Below are 23,441 nucleotides of genomic sequence, written 5' to 3'. Positions count from 1 at the left end.
AACCATATCAGGAATCTTCTTTTGTTTTTACACGTTTAAAGAACTCTTGTTGAAATCATCAAATACCAATAAAAAACTTGTCAATAAACTGCACAATATTTCTCAGAACAAGTTACACCAAATTTGCGAGGAAAAAATTGAGAAAAAAGAAACGAAAACCGCAAAAACGGTCATAAGCAAAACTCCTTTTTTTAAATTACTGCCATCAAAGTTACAAAAATACCCAAATATAATTCTAAAATTTGGAACACTTCAAGCTAATTAATGTTAAAACGCGGCTCATATTGTTTTTGTGTTAACAATTGACCAAAAGCCAAACCACATCAATGAATATGAACAACAGAAGGAAAAAAGATTCACAAAAAAAAAACAAATTGTTCTTAATTAAAAGGTTAGGCTGTAAACAACAAAAACTACAAACTTTGAACCCTAAGCATATTGGAAAAGGATGGGACCGACGAGGTCTGATACTAATCAATTTGATACAAGTTTTTTTGAGAAAGAAAAAAACAAACAATTACTGAAAAACTCCAAAATTAACTATTTTTCAATAACAAGTCAAAGTCAAAAGATTAAAAGTCCGTAGGACAAAAACTAAGCGCACAGAATATATTCAAAAACTGGCATGTCGACCAAAAATTTAATTCTCAATTTAGATTGAAAAATTGGATGGAGATGTCTCAAAGAGTGAGGTAAATCACGAATGCCCAAAAAATTTATCTTACAATTTACCAATAATCTTTATTAACAAACGGCGAAAAATTACCTAAAGCGCTAAAATTTAAATACTGAGTGATATAACAGGAATAAAGTGGCTGTTTGATTTTTTGCAGATGATTGTATTCAGAAACGAAACAAAAAACGTTTGACAGGTCCTCAAAGACAAAGCAACCAAAGTAGCGAAAAATCTATTGACTTAACTACGGAAATTATAACGACAACCTCAGACTTTGAACAAGACGCTATGAAAGCGATAAACGAAAAAACAACAAAAAAGAAAAAATCTTTCTAAAAATTGTTTTAAAAATTTATGATTGGCGTCGCATGAAAATAACATATCAAATTTGCTGTATGGCACAGAAACAGGAAACAATGAAAATCAAAAAATAAATAGACATTCATCAAATCTTTTCGAAAATTAGAGAAATTTATGTACAGAAATTGAACCGTCTATAAAAACTGTTAAGGAGATCGTAAGTCTTTCTTTTTTATAAGAGAGCACTCGGCAGTTTTTTTAATTACACTTATAGACAAGTTGCCAAACAAATTTAAGGCAGAAAAAAGACAAAAAACAAGTGAAAGCAATGTTAAAAAATATTAAATACGATAAACAAAACAGATCTCTTACAAAAATAACATTCGTTCTGAACTGAGAACAATAATTTTTTTTAATTTTTTGTCATGATGGGACAGATGCAATTGATTAAAATTAACATTTAAACCTTTTCTAGACAACAAATAACGAACAATTACGACAAAGCTAATAGTTCACAGTTTTCCGATAAGAATAAAACCACTAAAACTACTCATTTTTACTTTGGTATAAAGCATTTCAAAATGAAGCTGTTAGTTATGATACTAAGTCAAGAAACCACAATGAGAAAGATAAATAAGTGCGGAACACGAAATTTCATTTGTTTCTGAAAGCAAGCAAAATTGAAATCATATAGAAAACTTAATATGAACTAATGTTCTTATATGAACTAAGTTAAGCCTTTTTTAAACCAATGAAATCTGCTAGCATTGAGCTTAGTGTCTACGCAATGAGCACTATAGGCCATTATCTGGAAACATTAGACACATCCCATGGGCAAAATTACCCAAAACTACTGAAAATTTTCGTAGAGCTGCTAATTTTGATATTAATGGTAACACGACGAAAACCACGAAAACCATTCAAAGATTTCTAAATGTTTTTTTTTATGAAAGGTTGTGTCGAGGACATCAAAAATAATGGCTACTTATTGATCGATTCCGATTATTGCATATATTCATCATCTAACAATTTTAGTGCTATACGCATATTTTGCATAGAGCATCACAAAAAAACAGCAAAAACAATTTACATTGCGGGAAGGGAAATAATATAACAAAACCAAAAAACTTTTTAAAACACAAGTTTATTGCTCCACTTCAGAAGTTTTCAAGTGTAAATTTTAGAGGTGATTTTTCGCTGCAATTTATATTCCGGTGTTATTTATATTACTGCTTATTTTCATAAGTTGAAAAATTGCTTATTAAGTTGAAGAAAAATTTTAACTCTTCCTAAAATTAGATAGCACCAATGTAAATCCAAATTTTTTTGGTTTGTAGAAAGACAGCTTGAGATCAAAAACACGGCCACTAACGTTATGTGGGTGTTACAAAAACCTAATTGTACCAAAGATTAACAGAGACTCCACAATAGATCGAAAATATCGAGTAAAAAGAACGACATTGCGATAGGTCGAATTAATTTAGCAAAACTGTCAAAACTGCTGTTCCTTATTTTTTGCTCGTTATTATAAGTTCACTTAGCCCTTTTGTCAGCCTAGGCAGATTGTTTGAACTTTTATTAGGATAGTGCTTTTAGGGTAGGGAATCGTTATCAATTTTAGCTAAAAACCTGATTGTTGGTTTATTATTTTTGGAAAAAAAATGACAGATTATCAGGAAAATAGCAGTCAAAATTTCGCAAAAACATCAGCTCAAACGAAAGACTTAACATCCATGTCTCATTTTAAAAAAGAACGCATTATTGTCATTCAGAGCTTCTAAAATTAATTTAGCCATATAAAGCAAAGTTTGAGTAAATTTTTGACCTTATAAAACAAACTTTCAGCAAATTTTTGACCATATAAAACAAAATTTGAGCAAATTTTTGACCATATAAAACAAAGTTTGATCAGATTTTTGACCATATAAAACAAAGTTTGTGGAAATCTTAGAAAAAAATGACCAAAATAGTGAAAATTGGCCAATATTCACTAAAACGTTAAATTCCAACTCTTCAAAAAAAAACAAAATATAAAAAACGGGATTTCCTCACACCTCACTACGACGAATATATTGATCGTCCAAAATTGAATAACACAAAAACCAGTTGAGCATATAGTTCCTCCGCCCACTAAGTGAGGAACAAAAATCTTTCATCAAAAGCTGTAAAACTTCACAGAGTTGGGTAAAAACAGGAAAAGATTCTCTTGATTAGTCCATTCTGGTTCCGTTGTTGGCCCGAATTATTGGCTCAAAGGCTCAACGAGTATGGCACGGGATTGTGTTCTATTGTGCTGGCATACGAGCGATATGTTCTCATTTGTTTTCCCACTAAAAAGGGATCTTTTCCCATATCCATTCCTTGTCAACTCTCCTTTGTCTCTGGTACCATAGCATCTCTCTTTGGTTCAAGAGCAACGGGGGGGGGGGGTCTTCAAAAAGATTAAATATGAACAGTAACAATCATTAAAAAATTAAGTAACATTTAAAGCGTTAAATGCGGTTAGTGTTCAAATTATGTAAGATCAATTCTGAAACTCATAGCGTCGGTTTTGCATTCTTCAACGCATTCAAGATATCCATCGGAATATAATGCTGAGAAAACGTACAGCTTGAGAGATAGATCGTGTGTGCGAGTGTGTGTGTGTGTGTGTGTGTGTGTGTGTGTGTGTGCGTGTGTGTGTGTGTGTGTGTGTGTGTGTGTGTGCGTGTGTGAGGGGGTGTGTGTGTGCGTGCGTGTGTGCGAGTGTGTATGTGTGTGTGTTTGTGTGTGTATGTGAGAGAAAACATGTGTGCGTGTGTGCGCGCCCGTGTGTGTGTGTGTGTGTGATAGAGGGTGTGTGTGTATGTGAGGGTGTGTAATTTTTGTGTGTGAGAGGGTGTGTGTCTGCGGTTGTGTGTGTGCGAGTTTTTTTTGTTTGAGGGTGTGTGTGTTTCGTGACAGAGAGAGGATGTGTGTGAGTGTGCGTGTGTGTTTTGTGTGTATGTGTGCGTGCGTGCGTGTGTGTGTGTGTGTGTGTGTGTGTGTGTGTGTGTGTGTTTATCTCTGTGCGTCTCTCTCTCTCTCTCTCTCTCTCTCTCTCTCTCTCTCTCTGTGTGTGTGTGTGTGTGTGTATGTGTATGCGTTTCTGTGTGTGCTTTTGTGTGCCAGCGTGTTTGTGTTTGTGTGTGTTTGTGTGCGTCTATGTCAATGTGCGTGTCTCTGAGTTTGTGATTGCATGAGCGTTTTTGTGCGTGTATTATTGTGTGTGCGTGTGTTTTGTACGTGCATGTTAGTTTCTGTGTGTCTTTGTGTGTGCGTGTGTGCTTGCATGCGTCCGTGTTTATGTGTGCGTGTGTGTTCTTGTGCGTCTTTGTGGGTGGATGGATGCATATCTCCACGTGGTGCCCCCTGGACGCCCTGCAGCCAGCTGGTTGACGAAGTGCCTTTGCCGCGGCCCGAGCTTGTGCCAAAGCTCAGTTTGGAAGTGGCGACTCCTGTCAAAGCAGCCAAGAAACCACAATGCGCACACGAAAAAAGATTACTCCATTAAAAGTACGTGCCCAGCGGGAACTGGGATGCCCACGTCCGCTGCAGTGCGTAGACAAGTAAAGACAGCGAACTCACCCTTCACGCCAGCGCCTGAGAAAAAGAAAATCACACTCGCAAGTTGGAATGTTCACACTCTTTTGCGGCCTGAAAGCAAACCCTTGCTCACTGACAGCCTCTGTAACCGCGCTAAGACAGTGGCATGCCTCCAGGAAACCCGTTTACCGGGAGACAATGCATGCGTCATACAAGACTCAAACGGTATGCCCTCATACAGACTCTTCGCTTCAGGTGAAGAAAAATATGGCCTTCACGGTGTCGGCATTGCAATTCAGCTGAAACTAGCCAACTGTGTGATGTCCTGGCGCCCCTTTGGTCCCCGCCTGTGCCATTTGAGACTCTCTGCAAAACCATTTCCCATCTTTCTTATTTCTGCCTGCAGCCCCACGGAAGACGCTGACCCATACGTCAAGGAGACCTTCCATATGCATCTCAATGATCTCTTAGACTCGATCCCAAAAAAAGACTTTCTGCTGCTAGCCGGTGTCTGGAACGCCAAGCTAAGCACCCCCCCCCCCACTGACTGAGAAAGCAGCCATCGGAGATTTCACTCTGGGTGGCAGACGACTCAGATCATAAGATGCTCTTGGCCAAGATCCATTTCAAGCTGAAAGCCAAAACCAAGAAGGTCCGCCAGAGCAACCTCGACGTGTCTTCCCTTCAGATCCCAGCTGTCCTTGACGGCTACAGGGACTCTCTCGGCTCGCTTCTCCCAGCATCTCTGGATGACATCGAGACGGCGTGGTCCTCAATCCGCAATGCGATGTCAGCAGCTGCAACGAGATCCCTACCAAAGAAGGGACCCGCCCATAAGCCCAGGCTATCACACGAGTCAACGGCCAACCCATCGCTGACAGCAATGACAAGATCGAAGCATGGGCAGCCTATTTTGAGTCACTCCTCAATAATCCTGTCAATGACTCAGCAGATATCAACCTGCGAGGCGAGTCTCTGATGCCCTTGCCAAAGCCGCTGATTCCGCCCCAAGTATTGCAGAGGTTACCCTTGCGCTCAAAGCACTGAAAACAGGCAAAGCTGCTGGCACCGACCAGCTGCCTCCCGAGTTTTTTGAATTTGCAGCCGACGAGCTCGCACTACCTGTCTCGGCTCTATTCGGGAAGATATGGAAAGGTACAGACAACCCCTGTGATTGGAAAGATGCCATTATTGTCCCTGTGCTCCAAAGGGAGACTAGACCCTCTGCTCCAACTATCGGGCATTTCTCTCATGGACATTGCGTTCAAGGTACTTGAAACAGTTATGCGCAAGAGAATTGAACCAACCTATGCCCCCCTTGCGCGCAAGAATCAGGCAAGCTTCAAACGCGGCGTTGGTTGCAGAGACCAAATTTTCTCCCTTAGACAAATTCTTGAGCAGAGAAACCAGTTTCACCGCCTCACATCTGTGGCGTTTGTCGTTTTCAAAGCAGCCTTCGACAGCGTTAACCGTGATTGCATATGGAAGATTGCTGCAAGCCTTGGCCTTCCCAACAAAGTGATATGTGTGCTACGTGCGATGTACACAGAGAGCCGGAGCCAAGTTAGAGTGTAAAACGCGACATCGCAATCCTTTGACATCAAATCCGGTGTTCGTCAAGGCTCTATTCTGGCCCCTTTCCTGTTCAACTTATTCTTCGACCATATCATGATCTCCGCGATTCGAACTGGTGAGTTTGATGTCAGCCTGGACGACACCGCCGTGGCAGATCTTGACAACGCTGGTGATATCGCATTAGTCGATGACAACATTTATGACATCCAAAGACTTCTTGATGCCCCTAATATTAAAGCCAAGTCCTGGGGCCTAAAAATTAACGTAAAGAAGACTGAATTGTGCAGCAACCAAGAAGACGCCCTCCTCTCCTGCAACGGCATCCAACTCAATCTGGTTGAACATTTCACATATCTGGGGAGCTCGATCCAACTAAACGGCGATATAGCCCAAGAAGTGAAGTCCCGCATAGGCAGAGCCGCCCAGAGATACAAGAACCTCGATAAGTTCTGGTGCATGAAAAACATCCCGGGCTCCCTGAAGATCAAAGTCTACAACGCTTGTATCACCAGTGTGCTTCTCTACTCCTGTGAAACCTGGCCGCTCCGCGCCTCAGAGCTCAAAAGACTGATGGGATTCGACAAGAGGTGTCGGCTAAGAACTCTTGGAGACCCCACAGTTACGAACAACCTCGACGTCTTCTCCATCAAAAGTATACGCTTGGGGTGGCTTGGTCACGTCTTAGGATGCGCGAGGACTGTCTCCCCAACGCCACCCTTGAGTTTGTCAAGGGGCCCTCTTGGAAGCGGCCACCTGGTGGTGTAAAAACCATCTGGAGAAACATCGTGTGCGAGGAACTGAAACAACATCTCAAACCCCAAGGGATGTCTCACAAAAAGAGGAATGAAGAGTGGTTCACTATTGCCAAAGAAACCGCTGTGCGCCAGCCGCAATGGAGAGCTCTTATCCGTGACAGTTGTGGCGCGTAGTAGTCGACCCCGACTGAAAAGCCCGATGATGATGATGATATCTGTGTGTTTGTACCTGTTGTGTCTCTTTGTTTGAGGGATTGTGTGTGTGCTTCTTTGTGTGTCTGTTATAAGTCTCTGTTTGTGTCTCTGTGTTATGTAAGTTATTGTTGTGTATGTTTGAGAGTTTGAGTGTGTGTGTGTGTGCATCTGCGTGTTCTTACGTTTGCGTATATGTGTGTGCGCGCGTCTGGTTTGTGCTTGTCTGTTTGGGTATGTGTGTGCTTGTTCACATGTGTGCTTTTTTGTATGTTGGTTTGTTTGAGTTTCCTTATTTTTGTATGTCTGTTGGCGTGTTTTTGTGATTAATTGTTTGTGTGATCACGTGCTCGTCGGTTTGCTTGTTTATATTTTGCATTTTTGGTTTTTGAGTGTATTTTTTTGTATGTGTGTGTGTGTTATCTTCGTTTGTGCGTGTGTGTTCGTTTGAGCGTCGTCGTATGTGTATGAGTTTGTTTGCATGCAATTGTTATTTGTGTTTGTCACGTTCTTTTTGTGTTGGTATATGTTAACGTGATTTTTCGTGTTCCTAAGCGTGCGTGTTCGTGTCTGTGTGTGTTTGTGTGTATGTGTGTTTGTGTGTATTTGCGTATGTTTGTTTTTGTGTTTGTCTGTGTAAAAGAATCTGTTTGCATATTTGTGGGTGTTTCTGTGTGTTTGCATGTGTGTGTCTGTATGTTTTTGAGTGTATGTGTTTGTGTGTGTATCCATAATTGTGTGTATTCGTGTAAGTTTGTGTTTGTGTGCGTTTGCATTTGTATGTTTGCGCGTTTGTTTGTGTAAGCGAAACTGTTTGCATGTGTGTGGGTGTTTGTGTGTGTGTGTGCTGCCGGTGGTGGGCGTCTGTATTTGTGTGTGCGTGTGTGTTCTTCAGCGTGTGTGTACTTTTTTGTGTGCTTGTACGTGCTATTGTTGTGAGTGTTCGTGCGTGTGTGTGCTCGTTTGTATGTACGTTTGTATGTCTCTCTGATAGATCCTATGTTCGAGTGCGTGTGGTGTGTATTTGTGTGTGAGTGATTGTGCATCTGTGTTCAAGGTTATGTGTGTGTTTGTGCGAGTGTGTATGTTTAAGTTTTCGAGCGTTTTGTGTGTGTGTGTGTGTGTTTGTGTGTATGTTCCTGTGCGATTTTGTTGTTTCTTTTGTTTCAGCGTGTTTTTTTGTGAGTGTGCTTGTGCGTGTGTGTGCTTGTTTGTGTGTGCTTTGTCTGTTTGTTTCTGTGTGCGTGGTTTTGAGTGAGCTTGTGTGCGTTTGTGCGCTTGCTTGTTTTTGTGCGTTTTTTGTTTTTGCGTGTAGTTTTGTGTGTGTTTGTCTTTGTGTGTGCGTGTGTGTGTTTGTTTCAGAGCCGTCAGGTGTGTATGTGTTTGTTTAAGTGCGTTTGTTTGTTTTTGTATGTGTAGTTTTCTGTATGTGGGTGTGTTTGTTTACATGTCCGTTTGCGTGTGTGTTTTAGTGCGTTTGTGCACGTGTGTGCATTTTTGTGTTTTTGTGTTTTGTATTTGTGCGTATATTTGTGATCAGGCGGTTTTTTGTGTAAGTATTTCTCTTCGTGTCTGTTTGTGTGTATGTGTATGTAAGTGTGTTCGTTTGAGCGTCGTCGTGTGTTAATGAGTTTGTGTGTGTGTGTGCGTATGTTTGTTGTCAGTTGTTTGTGTTTCTGTGTGTGGCTAACGTGCACGTGTTTGTGTTTTTTTATTTTTATTATTTTTGTGTGTGTTTTAGTGTTTGTGTTGGTGTTTGTATTCAAGTGTGTGGCCGATTTTGCGCATGTTCCGTGTAAAAGTGTTTGTTCAAACGGTTGTATTTGTGTTTGTTTGTGCGCGTGTGGTTTTGTGTATGTATGTTTGTGTTTTTTGTACCGGTCGCTTTGCGTTTGCGTGTTTGTGAGTCTCCGAGTGTCTGTATGCATGTTTGTGCGTGAATATGTTGGCTGGTTTTTGCGTGTGTTGGTTTACGTGTGTGTTTGTGTGTGTGTGTGTGGGTATTTGTATGATTGTTTGAGCGTATGTGTTTTTGTGTGTGCTCGTTTTTGTGTCTGTTTTCATTATTATACGTGTGTGTGTTTGTGGTTGTTGTATGTGTTCTTGTGTGTCTTTTGATTTGATTGTTTGTTAATGTTTTTTGTGTATTTTAGTGTGTGGGTCTATTTGTGAATTTTTGTGTACGCATGTGTGTTTGTTTGATCGTTTTTTGTGTGTATTTGTTATCATGTATTTGTTTGTGTGTGTTTTTGCGTGTTGGTCTATGCGTGTTGTGCCTGTGTGCATGCATGTGTGTGTGTGTGTTCGTATTCGTGTTAGTGTGTCATTGTGTGTGTCAGTTTGTGTATTTGTATATACATATACATATATATATATATATATATATATATATATATATATTTATATATATATATATATATATATATCTATATATATATATATATATGTTTGTGTGTGTGTGTTTGTGTTTGAGTATCTGTTTTTGTGTGGTGCGAGTGTTTGTGTGTATGTTTGTGAGTGTTTTTTGAGTGTTTGCGTTTTTGTGTACAGATACAATATATATCAGTATGTGTACATGTGGTCTTGAGCTTGTGTATGTCTCTGTGTGTGTTTGGTTGTTTTTGCTTTGTGTGTTTGTTACTACGTTTGTGCATGGGGTTGGGGTGCTTAGGGGTCTGGGATGGTGTAACAGAAAGGATCCCTATATAGGACGACATCCTGTCACCCAGTCGAAGAATCAAAATCTACTCACTTTTGACATCAGTATTACTTGGTCTGTTTCTGACCGATTCATGCTACAGATACTACCGTGAAGAAGCTATATGCAACAGAGCCCCGGGCTGGCATTTATTTCCCTCTTACCGAACTGGATTAATGCTTCCTTCCGTTATAAGCTCCATCTTATTCTCTGTAATTCCTTGCATGATATGCGTACGTTACTACTTCTCAATTGCCAGGGTTCTTTTATCGCGAGGCAAAAAAATGGGTCGCAACTTGAACTTGGTGTTGGCTTTCACCTCCAGTTGTACGATTTGGGCTATTACTTCTAGGTATCTTTTCTGCTAGCCCAACACCCCCCCCCCCCCCACCACCACAACCCCAGCTTAATTTTGCATCCTCCCTTTGCACATGTTGTTTAAACATACTGTGAAAATTTAAACATTTATTCGTAAAAGTTTATGAACAAAACGCATTTATTAAAAGCTATTAGCGCAGCTATCGTTTGGAGGTATTGCCTAATTCAACGAGAGTGAAAATTTGTTTTCGGGAAAATATTCTAAAAGTGTCTTCAATCTACCTAGACAGTTGTTGAAATGAAGTGCAAATATCGCTTTCACAATTCGTCAAAACTTAGATTTTGGGGGTTGCAAAAATTAAGGCTATATAGAGCTACTCGGGGGGGGGGGGGTGGGGTGGGGGTTCGGGGTTTTAGCAGAAAATATGCACTTTTAGCATGAAAATATGGCACGATATTTACATGTTTACAGTTTACACGACTCGTTCTTTCAGTGAATTATACAAACATCCTTTGGCGGTGAACATTTTGGCAAGTCAAGTCTTTGCTCTGATTGGCTGCTTCACTTCTTTTTTTAGCCCTTACATTCTGCTGGTGGTCTTGAAAAACTACAGAAAACCTGCCAAGAAATTAGCAAAGAAAATCTGCTGCAAAAAAGGACTACAAGAAACTGATTAGGTAAAATTATAATAGTTTTTTCTCTATTTTGCTGTCTTTTCCTACTCATACTACCCTAGATGAAATTGAAGGAGTTTTTGGTTATCTTAAAAGATTCTTGCAAATATTTTTGCAGGACAATGTTTGTCTTGCAAGATTTTGCATTACAATACATCATCTTGCAAGATCTTGCAGGATCCTAGCTAGATCTTAAAACATAGCAATCAAAATCTACTGGTGTAGCTGACAGTGATTCTCAAATTCAACTAAAAATCTTCCCCAGCGAATTTTCCCTGTTTATTTATCAAAGTCACTCCAAATAAACTTCAGTTCACAAGCAATTTTTACTGGATAAAAAAGGACAACAAGGAACTGCGGTTGCTTAAAGATGTTGGTTTTACTAGAAAATATCCCATGTAGCCAAATTTAAATGGAACCTGTAGCAAACTCCAAGCGTTAATTATTTCTGGGAAATGGTAAATTCATGTCTTTCGTGTAATATATGTACACTCGCCTTCTCGACTGATGACGGCTGTGCTCAGACGTTGCGAAGACACCACTAGATCCGAACAAGCGTTGAGCAGAATTCTAAGACTAAGGATAAAAGCCAATATTTCTTGAGCTCTCACGGGTCAGTTTAAAAAAAATAATTTGGAGGCTTTTTAAAAATGTTTACACACGTTTTACGAAAGGCTATCCGTGCAGCCACTATTTATCCCCCTCCACTGTCCGCTAATGGGTGGCAGGCACCCACTCGCACACCATAGACAATCAGGCAACCAGATCTGATTTACTTTGAATGATTAAAATTATAGGTGACGTCTTAACAAATAGACGTACCAAAATGTAGAAATTTCAAAGAATGTGATTGGTTGAGAAATTTAAAACACTGTACCTTTATGCGTTCAATTAGCCTAAATTGGACATAGCCTAATGTTAGATTATAATTTTTACCGCATCTGGCCATGCCTCGCGGGCCATGGCCATGCCTCAGCGGCCCGTGGGACTTGATATGAATCTATCACAACCGAACGTGAGACCAGTTTCCCCCAAAAATGTATAATTGTTCTATTTCGGCTTATCGCGATTTCTGAGCAACTTTACGTTAGCACGCATACCCTATTTTAAAATATAGAGAAAGTGTTGAGCAATCAGCCAATCAGAAAACAATATTCTTATTTCCTCAGTTGGGATTGGCCAGCAGTAAAATTTCTATATTTTGGTACGTCTGCCATTTTCACTAGCGCCAAAATTATAGTTCTTGAATTTGAACCAATCAGATTGCTTGACTAACCAAATTTTAGCTCTCAGTTGAGATTCTCAATTTCGCTTAGTAGGCGTTCCGCCGCTCCCGTTCAACATAGTCTCGGCTCCAAGATTTCAAAATTTGCAAAAACCGTGCAAAAAATTATATTTTGTTTGAAAAAGGGCTGCTTGTTATCTAGAAACTAGCATTCAGATATTAAAGTTGTATAGCTGTGAGCAATTTAAATATAAGTTACGTAAATTGACGATCAGTTAGCAAAAAATTTGCCCGAACTACTATTGAGCTGTATTACAACAATTTAATTTCTATTCTCGCGTCATCTTTAAAGTTTGATATCATACAGATTAATTGTAGAGGCTGATTACACTGAAATATTGTAGTTATACTGATTTTTTGTCTTTCACTTTTCGTTTTCAAAACAATATGCAATTTTCAAACATAAACAGACTAACTTTGGAGGAATTCCTCTCGAACAATTGGCGATGCAAATAATTTAGAAGGCCGCATAGGTTAGAAAAACTTTTAATTTGTTATAGTGCAAAAACTTCCGACTACGGAGAAATCCCAACATCTTGGATAAGAGTATGTTACTAACTCCCACGCAAAAAGACCTATGTACGGTCACCTCTCACAATCGGTTTTATTTTTGCAACAGATTTAATTTCTGAATGCACGGAATCCGAAACATTGCCGGCAAATTGTCGGAAAATAGCCGGCGTTGACCCGCTTGACGCACATTGCGATTGAAACAGAAAAAAAGAAAAAAAATAAGAGATGGAAATTGACGGAATTTTTCTAAGTGTCAAAGTGATCTTATTTGGTGTGTATGTTCAGCATGTTCCGTTGAGTTCTAAAAAAACACTTATTTCAGCTTCTAAACTGAAGTCTATTAGGCATAAAACTAATACCAGCTAGCAATTGCTTTAATGAACTTTGATAACAATGCATTTTAACTTAATGACAGAGCTTCAAATGTTTATCCAGTTTCTTTTAATTTTGCTTTTTTCACTTTGATCTATTCACTACATTACGTAATTCAATACGTGAAAGAATTTAAAATCCATTCAGTTGAAACAGTGAGTGATGTATGTCGGAAGTCAAGCGTGAAAATTGCAAATTTCGTTCAAACGAAAAACGTGATCAAAAGGTAAAGCGAATTAAAAAAACATAGCAGGACAAGTCCTGACATACAATTCAAAGAATTTTTATTGACTAAACAGAAAACTAGACCTAGAACGGACTATGAGTGAAATGGGAAAACCATTTCCTAAAAATCTGATCAAAAATTTTTTTTTTGTTATTTAGAACTTATATAGGCCTCTAGGAAAATTTAAACTAAAAACATACCCGGCAGATTGCCGGAAAAAAGCCGCCATTGATTCCCATAACTATTGGGATTGAAAGAAAAGAAAATATCAACAAAAATTTATTTTTGCATAAAACACTTTTAAGTGCAATTTATTTTGATGTCATTTCGCAATTGAACATACTCCTGTCTCTCAGTTAGAGGCTACAGCGTCTAGTATCAATACCAATTAGCATTATAGATAGTAACTAAAACTTATGAGAACAAAGTTCAAGTACCGGTCATCTAAAAATGGGCTTTATGGGTTTATCCCGTTTCTATTTCTGACTCTGATTTTTTTTATACTGATTCTGTTCATTTTGAATTGCTTTGCTGAGCAGCTGCTGTTTAAAAGGACTTTGAGCAGAATGACAGAAGAGTGAAACTAGCCTAGAGAAGTCAAAAAGACTTCACGCAAAATGTCGAAAAAGCGGCAAAATGGGTAAAGCCAAAAAAGGTTCGACGAAGTAAAAAAAATAGGAGCGCTATAATAGCCAGCTGAGAAGATGAGGGCGGCTATTAAAAATGAAACCATTTTTGGTGCGTTTTTACTTGACTTACAGTGAACAAAATTACACTAAACAACCTTGCAGTGCTAAAAATGCTGAATGAGAGAAGAGTTTAACATGTGAAAATCAAATGGTCAGGCGTGACTAAAGTTAATCCAAAAGTCAAATAGGTCAGCCATTTCGTTTCACAAAAAAAAAGATACACACGACTACAATAACTGCTTCCAACTTCGTTCGAGAGCAATTTAGAACTTCTATATCTCAAGTTACGTCACAGTAAAAAAAGTTTTTTGTTAATACTTTTAGAATTATGTACAGTTGGTATAGTGTATCATCATTTTCTCATCGCCACAACAATACACCTGCTGTTTATCTGGCTTTAATCTTGGCCAGAACAAACAATTTGAGAAAGTAGCACAGACTAACTCTCCATAAATCATCTAAACATTATTTTTCATAACTTTCAGTTGCTGCTTATCACTGCACGCACTAGGAAGATTAATAAATTAGATCACCAAACACAGCAGAGCTGTTTGTTTATTTGTCTGTCTTTAAATCAATCACTGCAACAACTTCAAACAGGGATAAATGAATATGAGATAAAGCAAAGCACATATTGATTTGTTTATTTATACTCACACAACCAGGTGAGAGAGAGAGAGTAATTGAGTTTTGTTGATTATTTATGAATAAGCTATGTACAATTATAACTGAGGTTAACTAGATAACCTTGTTAAGAGTTGAGTGTGGGTTTCTATATAGTATAACACACACTCAAACCATACAATTAATGTTTTGCAACCACTACGGCGGTTTAAGAGCACGATTGAGTTTGTATGTTTGTTTCTCCGCAGCTGTTGTTCTTTTTGACGGAGAAACGAGATATTTGTTCAGAGTTTTCTAGAATTGACTAAGGCTGAAGTTCTGATGAAATTACAGGTTGTTCACTCCTGTGATATCTCTGAAACATAAATATAGCTGAATAAGTCCTGAACACTTTGCTGAAATTATGTGTAATGATATCTTACGGTTAACTAACGCACCATTGATGGTTTTTCTAGAACGTTCAAGTATTAAAAAAATTGGACTTAAATTTTCTCTCACAATTTTTCACAACAAAAACTGATTCGGGAAGGTAGCTTTGAAGTGCTGAAATTGTCAGAAAAGATAAAGTAGATTAATTTAAAGTAATAATTTTGATGTTTTTTTTAATAAAACATCATCAGAAAAATGAAAAAACATCGCGTGCCTTTTTTCTGAAATCACCAGCCAGGCATCGAACTTTTCAAAAGATATATTTTAAGGGATGTTTTCCGTTTGCGCCCCCCCCCCCCCCTTAGTGGGTTCATATTATTTGCACCCCCAGACGCGCGTACCATACTTTAACATGATGATTTACTATGTAATGGCACGTGCTCTGCAACTGCAGGAGCATAACGTACTGGGGGGGGGGGGGGGTGCACAAACGGAAAAGATCCCTTTTAATTATTTGTAAGATTATATTAATTATAAGCACTGACCACTAACCATTGATGAAGAGACGGGCAGAGGTGACAACTTGTCCTAACGCATTTGTAGCATAACAGCTGTAGGTTCCCTCATCCTCCACCATGGTCTCCGGGATGGACAGCTGTGCTTGACGACCATCGAATGTCATCAGGAGTCCCTCCGAGTCGTCCTTGATGAGGAGACCGTTGAACTCCCAATGGACTGTGACTCCTGGGTTGCCTTCGAAGATGGCGGTGAAGAGTGCCGAGGCACCCTCCGTCAGTTCCAAATCCTTACAAGCCACAACTACCTAAATTTCATTCATTTTTTGAGAAATATATCAAATCCTATTTTTTTCACCGACTCTGGTAAGAGTTTTAGTTTAAGTGTTCAATTTATGAGTTGTCCTTGAAGGAAATTAACTTCTACTGCGTTATATCAACTTATCGCAATCAGAGATCAAAGTTAATTACTTTGTTTATAGGCGCTCCTTCTATTAAAATACACAAAAGTGTTCCATTGAAACTTAAATATATCCTCGGAATTCGGGTGTTTCTTTTTTTTTCGTTCATAATTGTCAAAAATGATCAAGTTTGAAGAATATGTTTACCTGAGGCGGTGAGCGCGTCATTAAGTACCCGTTTAGGTCTGGACAATCCCTGGGCTGTACCCTGAGCTGACACGTGTTTGTTCTAGATTGACCGGCGGGGCTATTTAAAATGCATGCATAGCTCCCTGCATCGGTGTCCAGTACGGGACTTATCCTAAGCAAGATCTAAACACAAACAAACAATCAAAACAAACAATGATAAACATAGCTGGCAGATTGCCGGAAAATAGCCGCGATAGACGCTTCTGGCCTTCCATGAATTGAAACAACTAAAAAGATTAGATAGACAGATCGACCACCAGTCCTTTAACAGACCACTAGACTTTTTGGGTTAGATTCGGACTGTTGATTTCGGACTGTTGGGTTAGATCCTGACACATAGGGTCTATAAGGAAAAAGCCCTAAAACAGTTTTTTTCAAAATTGCTATTCGAAATCAAAAACTCAAGACATACTCAAGAATTACGGCATATAAGTTTGGCACAACTTAGATGCACACTATTGATCTTTAACTAGTAAATGTTCATAAAACTTCAAGTTCCATAAGTGAGTTCCGAGTGAGTTAAGTCACGCAATTGACCTAAAAGCAGAAATGACGTCACGCACATCACAAATTTTAACTGCAAAACAGTAGAAATCACTGAAATCATAGAAAAAGTCAATTCCAAGAAGTCAGGTCGTAAGAATCATCGATGGAGACGACGAATTTAAAAAACATAGCAGGACAAATCCTGAAAAACAATTCGAAGAATTGTATAAATTTATGACCTGACAATCTTCTGCTCCGCTTTAAAAGGCAAATGAGAGCTGTAAGTAAGCAATAAAACAACGCAAGAACAATAAAAACAAGCAAGAATAAAAAATCAACTTTTATTCTTTGAAAAAACAGAATCAACATCAAAACAACTGTTATGCAACTATATTCCTCTATTTGTCAATAGGAACCTGTCATTAAATGTCGATGAGTCCTCTAACTAATATTAAACGACAAGTCAAAAATAACCAAAATTCGCAATAAAACTCGCTGAAACTATTTGAAAACACTTAGTATAAAATTCACAGAATGGAAGAGGTACTGAAGGATGCATTTATGGCAATTAATTGAGTCCTCAATGGCCACAGTTGAGACCTGTCATCAATGAGATTAAGTGATAAGACAGCAATAAGTACAACAAATACTAGCAACACCAAAAAAAATCGCTAAGATTTTTTTAAACGAACAATCGTATTAGCCAGAAAAATCAATAGCTATGCACTGAAAAAAGTTGTTTTAATCAATGCGTTTTCAGCAAACAATGAGATTTGTCAACACTGAGACTAAGAGTTCAGATGACAAAGTTTAAAAAAAACTCGCAACTCGCAAAATTCGATAATTATTATTGAAAACAATTAGTGACACAATCATAGAAAGAGGTAGTTTTGATTAAGTCGATAACTTAACCTCTATTAGCACCATCAGAGACCTGTCCCTAATGACATTAAGTGAAAAGACATCAAAAAGTACAATAAATACTTGCAGAACTCACAAACTAAAAATTTTTGAAAAAAAAATAGTGTCAAAGTCATGATAACCACTAGCTAAAAACTGAAGCCATTATTCAGGTTCCTCTACGCCTAATTAACAACCAATCAGACCTGTCATTGATGAAACTAAGTGATAGGACAACAAATAATTTAGAAAAAAAGGCAAAAATCTAAAAATCACAAAAATTTTATGACAACAAATAGTGGCAAAGTCATAAAAAGTTTTAAAGCACAGGCAAATATGCACAATTAGAACACATATGAAACGTCTGAAATGCACTGAAGGAGAAGAAACTCTGAAAACAGATGTCAAATTGACGCACCTGAAAAAATGCATCTCAAAAACCGCCAAATTGTTCAAACACCAATTTCTCACACCACTTTAAAAGTATATTGAAAAAATCAACCTCAAACCTGCTCGATTTTTCGCTCTCTTTAATATGTCAGTGCGACCAAAATCACCACTCTAATTTGACTTCTCTATGACGTGGAAAAGCCGAAAAAAGCATGAACAGATCTTAAAAAAGACAGCGACAGCGCACCGATTCAATTCAAATTCCTTGAATTGTAAAAAATCACGATGTCGCCAATAATAGCCGCTATCACTTCCCGGCTATTACACATAAAAATTGATCATACAGATAGATACACAAAAAAGCTGAATGCATAAATTTCTAGGAGGGCGGGAATCACAAAAAAATTGAGTAATATTAACCAAATTGATGTAAATACCAAGACACAATAAAAAGCCCATTTACAACTAGAAATCCTGCAAATTTACACAATCTTATCGTACGTAACATCGGGGTTTTTTGTGTGAACACCGATTGCAATTTTCACACGAAAAATTGTGGGTTCATTCATCAGAGAAGAAACGAAACGTGTGATTTCTTTCTCGAAAGAACAGAAACTGCAACAAGTTATCTAGTCATGGTCTTCTTATGTTTATTGAGTATAATACCAACAAGGAGGCTCGGTAATGAGCGTTTGCAAATAATGTTCCGACCCCGCTCATCTACAATTTTCACTTGATCGTCTACCAAATGAGGAAGAGATGAAAAAAATTAACATATCAACATATCGTTCAACAGACTAATAAATGAATAAAACAGTCTACTTCAGAGGGCCAATGAGAACTGTGACTACCATAATATGAAGACCAGAACAGACGGCAATAAAAATCAAACGATTACGATTATTAGTTACGACCAAAACTGGTTGTCCATTTTTTTGAAAACCATTATTAACCAAATCAAAATGGCATCAGATAAAATTTATACTCAAGAAGATTAACCTCTACTTCATTAGAAAAAAATTGGGACGTTTTCTCAATGCGCCTTGGTAACAAGTCGACAAGAAATGAGCAAAAAGGCAAAATTTAAAAAAACACTGCTTTTTTGAAAAGAACTAATATCAAACTGATTAGAAACATTATGCATCAAATGAAATAATTGAAAGATTTTTTTTATACCTCCATAGAGAGCAATCTAGAACTTTCTTTATCCAGGATATGTCATACGACAACAAAAATAGGCAAATAGAAAAAAAAATTGCACGAAAATTTGCACGAAAATTTGAAGGAAAACGATGTCCCAGCCAATTAAACATTAAGCTGTTCACAAAAACATCAAAAAATTTTGAGTGGGTTTTATTCAATTGGCAGGATGACCACCCATAATTGTGATACTGTGAAAAGAAAACTAAAACCTACAAAAATGGGCAATTAGGCAAAAATCATGAATATTTTATGAAAACCGGTTGTACCATGGGCAAAGACTATTTAAGGAAAATAAAGCGATTGTTAGGAGCAAATTGTAGTTCAATAGATAGGGGATGTGACTCGCAAATATAGACGCTAAGCTGAAAAAATAACAGAAATAAGATAAACAGATCTCAGGAATCCGCTGTCTTTTTTTTTAAAAAACAAATTTTTTCAAAATTCAGAGCCAGCATAAGCTTTCAATTTGTAGAGTAGACAGTTGCCCTGTAATTAGTGAGACTAAGTCATCAGACTATAAAATAACAATAAATACAAGCTGAACTAAAAAATTTCAAACAGTTTTACAAAAACAGTGTTGAAGCCATTCAATTTACAAAATATTAACCGCAAGAAAATTAAATCACTATTGCCTGAAACAAATTGTCTAAGCCCTGAAGACAGCAGTAAAAACGTTTAACGAACAGAAAAATAATAGTTTGGTTCAACAAAGAGATCTCTCATAATGAGGCTAAATTTCAAAAATGATACAACATTGTGAAATACAAAACGCAAACCAGAACAAAAAGGTACAAGTTGAAGAATACTTTGCTTTTTTTTTTGAAAAAAAAATGAACTTGAAAGTTAATAAAACAATAAGCAACAAACCGATATCAGTTATTAAATTTATTTATGTACCCATAGTTGTACTCTGCCAGAGAACGGTGTCGCAGCCCTTAAAACCATATGTTATACAGACAATAAGTATTTTCAGTTCCGAAGTTTTTCTCATTTAAATTGTTAAGTATTGGGACAATTTACCAAAGAAACAAAAACAACAGCAAAAATGGGCAATTATGCACTCAGTTTTGCATGAAAGCTCGTAGTACCAAAACCGAGAGAATCTTCTTTTCAAACAATCCACCACAAAATTAGTTTTTTGGATTCTATAAGAAAGAATGCTTGACCTGTACAATTTGAGCAGAAGCTAAAAGTTGACAGAAATATTATAACAGAAAATCAAAAAATCACTGAAATTTCTTTAAAACGAATACATTCAATGACATAGGAGACATTTGGTAACAAACTGATTGCATGGTACAGGTTCACTTATATCTAACGAAGAATCCATTTGGGACTTTGAATGGTAAACTTACTACTCAGGCTGCAGAAACAATAACATCTGAACGCAAAACACAATAATTCAGTTATATTTTACAAAAACTCTTCTTCAAAGCCACAAAAAAATAATGTTCTCTGAAAACAAGATATATCTAATTTCTGCCTAAATTTTACGTAAATAGGAACTGTAATTAATGGAGCCGTGAACAAAAACTTCTGTCAGTAATAATATTAGAAGAACACGCAAAATATTTTAGCAAAGTTCCCGATTGTAAGAATCCACAACAACATCAAACCTATGCCTGATTTTGCCGCGCGACCAATTGTTGCGCGAAATACTTTACATATTAAAAAACAATGATGAATTTGTATAATTATCGAGTTGAATTTTCAATAAACGGCAAAATTTTAATTCCCGAAGACTTTTATAGGGTGCCGACTTTCAACCAGCCCCTTTTTGGAGTTTAAAGAGATTGTTTCAGCGGTGTCTAGGTCTGCACTTTCGTCAAACTCAAAAACAAAGTGAGCCAATAAAGCATATTTTGTGTAATTTTTGACGAAAAGTCTGAATTTTGAAACTTTTATCACAATTTTTAGCCAAAGAAACGCCAATCAAATAATTCAGCAATGCTCTTCTATCTCTAACTGTAACAATAACACTCTACCGTTATCATTTTTGATTTGTTTAAACCATATTAGCAAATTTGTGCAAAATTTTAGCAAAAATTACGGAAAATGTGAATAAAAACTTTCGAATATTCACAGAAATTTAAAACTCGATAACTTCCTGTAAAAAACCAAATTCGAAAAAAAAATCTTTCTAATTCCAAATTCAAGGATGTACGTGATTTTTAATGATACCGCTCACAACTCTCTGCGATGAATATATCGATTTGCCAAAATTGTCTGAATAAAAGAAACCCATTTGAGTATATAGTTCCTCCATCCCCACTAAAAGTGGGGGTCGGAACAAAAACTCCCCTTTCATAACTAACTTTGGGCTAAGGTCAGCAATAGATAACGTCATTGGATGAACTACGTTATCTGTTGCTGAACCTAGACCAAAGTTAGTCGCAAATACTTCAAGCCTTTCATTAAAGGAGAGTTTTTGCTATTATCCTTTTTTTCATTTTAAGGAACGAAATTCATTATTCCTGAAGTGTCTTATAGGGTTTCAATGTGATTAAACATGTATTTCTTTGAAAAAACTTACATCTCAAAGCACACTAAAAGCTTATAAAAGATTTCAAGAATGGTGGAATTCGTTCCTTAATTTGAAAACGGGGAAAACTAGTGTTGACAATGTTGACAGACCTCGCCCCCCTGGGGCCCCTCGGAACTAGTCATCTGCACTCTGCCTCCTTGCGATAGTTGTACATTGTTGTGGAACCAGCACACCTCCGGGAAAGGCTTCCCAAAGATTTTCAGCTCGAACAGGGCGGTGGATCCAGCCACAACGTCCTTATCCTTCGGCTGCGTCACAAACGACGGCTTCATAAAGTCTAAACAAAACAGCAATAATGTCACCGACATTTTAACGTAAATTACGTCATCATTGTCATCAATGGCATTCAAATGACCTCTACACGTGCTAAAGTCAATCTAGTTCAGTTACATCAGTTATATTATTAAGCTGTCTAAACTAAGCCCTAATCCAAAAGGAACCCGTATTTATAACATTATTACAAAATTTTTGACAAATTTTTTACTCTGCAAGATCTGAGAAAATTCTGACGAAATTCTTAGACTCTTGGCCATTAATGGCCTGCATATTATCGTATCTAAAAGGTCAATTTTACACGAAAAAGGTTTCCATAGGAGATATTACGTGATAATGATTCCTTCTTATGAGATATTACGGTGACATGACCCGATTGTTAAAAATTGACGCACGCAATATTCTATCAATATGCATCGAATAAAATAATATCATATTTGGTCAAAGCTATACGCTAATATTACCAGTAAATTACCATTAAAATATCAACTGCCCCTAAGTCTTCTATGGCGAAATAAATGAAAATTTAGAATTTTTATGATATCAACAATTTTTTCGCCATCTAAAGCCATATTTATCAAAATTTCCTAGATGACAACAAATTTTTTATTTGAGTAATCTTAGACATTAAACTATAACTGATTTCGGTTTCTTGGTAAACGATAGAATGTCAGCCTAATTAATATCTATCCATTAATCCTCTGAAACGAAACTTTTCAAATGCACATGTAAAGAAAAAAATTTAATAATTAATAAAAAGTATAATATACAAAATCGGCAAAGACATAAATTCATCGAACACACTCAAAGATCTTCAAAGACTTTTTCCTATCGTCAATTTCATCAAGATTTCAGATTTAATTAAGATTTAATTGTTTCAAGCTTCGTTTCAGTGGGTGCTAATCTATATCTCTAATAAGTTAAAATTTTATTTATGCTAAGATTGTGTTAGAAATTAAACAGTTGATACGTTCAATAATATTATGTTAGGTTGGAACAACTGCCTGAAATTAAATAAACATTCAAAGCAACAGCATCCAATAATAAATTATTAGCTCGTAACAAATATTTTGCAAAATGATACGAACCACGGCCGATTTGTGTTGTGTAAGCTGAAAAATCACAAGTTAATTGGAACTGATTATACTGAATGGTGTGAACGAAATAAATTTTATGTCAAAATGGTGCACTATTTTTTAAAAAAATCTCTGAACTCATTTGATTAAAAAAACTTTGATTATGAAAACGAAGAACGGTAAATCGAGCAATTTCAGATTAAAGTGCATAATGTAAAATATATTATATATTGCTTTTTGCATGATAATGCAGCCAAAAAGCAGTTCGCCATTCACTCTAAATTCACTCCAAAAAAATTGGGATAGTCAAAGTCTTATATTTGTCGAAAACGTATTTTTTTTCTTTCATTTGAGAAGAAATGAAGAAGTGTTAAACTAATGCTTTAAAATAATTCTGAGTTTTCAGTAAATTTTTCAATTGAAGTAAAAAAAATTGGTAAGAGCTGAAAATAATGAGAAAATATATACTAACGCAACTTATCTATACAGATAGTGTTAGGCTTGAAGGTATTCAATTACCGATTATACACTTTTTCGCATTTCTTTCATCCATATTTCGAAACCGTAAAGAA

The 23,441-nt window shown here is 37.0% G+C and overlaps 1 protein-coding gene across 13 annotated transcripts in view; it reads right to left on the bottom strand.

The window, feature by feature from the left end:
- Positions 1 to 14,100: 14,100 nt before the first annotated feature.
- The window catches only part of LOC142353434 (twitchin-like), a 238,763-nt gene continuing 229,422 nt past the window's right edge, over positions 14,101 to 23,441 (bottom strand). For 10 of the 13 annotated variants that reach the window (XM_075405674.1, XM_075405667.1, XM_075405675.1 and 7 more), the window contains 5 exons: positions 22,882 to 22,905; positions 21,610 to 21,797; positions 15,955 to 16,119; positions 15,384 to 15,654; positions 14,101 to 14,817 (listed from right to left, as the gene is read on the bottom strand). In XM_075405674.1, coding sequence (XP_075261789.1) covers positions 14,801 to 14,817; positions 15,384 to 15,654; positions 15,955 to 16,119; positions 21,610 to 21,797; positions 22,882 to 22,905 — 665 coding nt within the window. In that variant the 3' untranslated portion in view covers positions 14,101 to 14,800. Of the gene's footprint in view, positions 14,818 to 15,376; positions 15,655 to 15,954; positions 16,120 to 21,609; positions 21,798 to 22,881; positions 22,906 to 23,441 lie in introns of those variants that run through there. The other 3 variants (XM_075405670.1, XM_075405672.1, XM_075405677.1) reach the window with 3 other exon arrangements.

Source organism: Convolutriloba macropyga, chromosome 14, assembly GCF_964194025.1.
Source record: "Convolutriloba macropyga chromosome 14, txConMacr16.3, whole genome shotgun sequence".
Lineage (NCBI taxonomy): Eukaryota > Metazoa > Xenacoelomorpha > Acoela > Convolutidae > Convolutriloba > Convolutriloba macropyga.
The sequence above is the reverse complement of the archived record's forward strand: the minus strand, read 5'-3'. Positions and strand labels throughout refer to the sequence as shown.